This window comes from Peromyscus maniculatus, chromosome 23 (genome assembly GCF_049852395.1).
Source record: "Peromyscus maniculatus bairdii isolate BWxNUB_F1_BW_parent chromosome 23, HU_Pman_BW_mat_3.1, whole genome shotgun sequence".
Classification (NCBI taxonomy): domain Eukaryota; kingdom Metazoa; phylum Chordata; class Mammalia; order Rodentia; family Cricetidae; genus Peromyscus; species Peromyscus maniculatus.
The window spans coordinates 26,353,691-26,355,487 of NC_134874.1; the positions used below are offsets into that span (position 1 = coordinate 26,353,691).

The 1,797-nt window shown below is 55.8% G+C and overlaps 1 protein-coding gene across 1 annotated transcript in view; it reads right to left on the reverse strand.

Moving 5' to 3' along the window:
• Eln (elastin) overlaps window positions 1-1,168 on the reverse strand; it is a 38,805-nt gene extending 37,637 nt beyond the window's left edge. Inside the window, exon 1 of the mRNA XM_076560328.1 lies at window positions 1,021-1,168. Within this exon, the coding sequence (XP_076416443.1) occupies window positions 1,021-1,168 (148 nt within the window). The remainder of the gene's footprint in view (window positions 1-1,020) is intronic.
• Between the last annotated feature and the right edge of the window lie 629 nt (window positions 1,169-1,797).

The following is a 1,797-nucleotide window of genomic DNA, read 5'->3' on the forward strand; positions in this document are numbered from 1 at the left end:
ATCAAATGGCCTCTTAATTACTGGGCCTGGAACTCATGGATTAGGTTAGGCTGGCTCTCCCCAGCAAGACCAAGGGATCCTCTTGTCTCTGCCTCCTCAGTCTAGAGGAAGGGCACACACCACCTTGCCTGGCTTTTATACGTGGGTGTTTGTGATCTGGACTCAGGTCCTCATACTCATGTGGCAAGCACTTCACACATTCAACCCTCCCGCTACCACCTTCCGGCTTCTTCTGAGACAAAAATCTCACGGTGTAGTGCAGGCTGGCCTCCAAATGGTGATCCTCCTGCCTCAGCCTCTGACATGCTGGAATCCCAGGCCCAGTGGACCACCATGCTCAGCTCCGTGCCACTTTGTTTTATTTATTTTGAAACCAAGTCTTGCTATGTAGCCCAGGCTGGCCCCAGACTTCTGAAGCCTCTGCCTTAGCCTGTGAGTGCTGGGTGTTGAGTACTGAACCGGGGCCCTTTGCAAGAGCAACAAGTGCCCTTAGCCACTGAGTCATCTCTCCAGCCGCTGACACTTGTTCTTAATTAATAAGAAAGACACCTTCTCAGGCTTTCAGCTTTCCACTCGGGATGCTGCTTGAAAATGAGCCCAGAGGGTAGGAAGGGATTCTGCATGGGCATACGCTCACCCTGGTATAAAGGACAGCTATCCTGCTATGCAGGTAAGTAAACAGACTAGGGCAGCTCCAGGCCAGTCAAAGGCACAGAGGCAGCATGCCTTGTATCCCAGCTCCCGGGAGATTGAAGCAGGGTGATCATGAGTTCGAGTCCAGTCTGAGCTATATAGTGAGGCCCCCATTTCAATGTCCCGCCCTTTTTGATGACTATAAAACCACTGTGCAAAGTCTCTTGGGGGGGAGGGGGCATTTACTCTGCTCAGGACCTGGACACCATAAACCTAGCTTCCCTAGGTGCTTAGGAGGACCCAAGGCTGAGCTGTGGTCCCCTGGCTTCCCAGAGCGGGTTCCAGGAACTAGTAGGGTTGAAGTTCACGTGAAGACCACCTGCCAACCCGTGCCCTCTCCCTCGCCCAGGGTGCTTATCTCTTGCCTTCTCCCCCAGCCTGCTGCGTGCCCAGCAGCCTTTCCAAGGGCCAGGGATGGGAACACCGCCCGGCAGGGTGTGGGGCTCACTTCCTCCTGCATTTTACTGGTCTCCATCCCCACATCACGTTTAGCTGCTTCCCCGCCCAGGGTAGCGCCCTCCACCCATGCCCGGAACCCTCAGCTGGTCTGATCCCTGTGGCGCCAGGCGGGTCCCAGGGGGTTGTAAGGGCAGCTGCCAGGACGCAGGGTGGGAGGCTGGGAAGGCTATCCAGGGGCTCCCTTTCAACTCCAGCTTAGCCGAGCTCCTCGGTCCTGGTTCCGCATTCTTGAGCAGTATCTTTGATCAGGTTCTATCCTTGAAGGGGAGACAGGCAGAGAGGACCCCAAGAACCCCAAGTTCTGGGAACCAAGGGCTGGATTCTATACAGGTAGAGACCAAAGTCCCTGGACAGGGGGACCCCAGAGCAGGCAGGCAGAAGGCAGCCTTAACCTAGCAGGGCCCTTTGCCCTCAGACCACCCACGCTGCTGCTGGAGCTTCCGAGAGCTGATCCAGCCTCCCTTCCCGAATTACCACATGAGGACTCAGAGGACAGGGTCCTTCCTGCGCTGCGCAGATTGTGCCATGGATTTAGTGAAGGGCCTTTAGTACTCCGGAGTCTCTCTCTCTCTCTCTCTCTCTCTCTCTCTCTCTCTCTCTCTCTCTCTCTCTCTCTCTCTCTCTCTCTCTCTCTCTCTCTCCTCT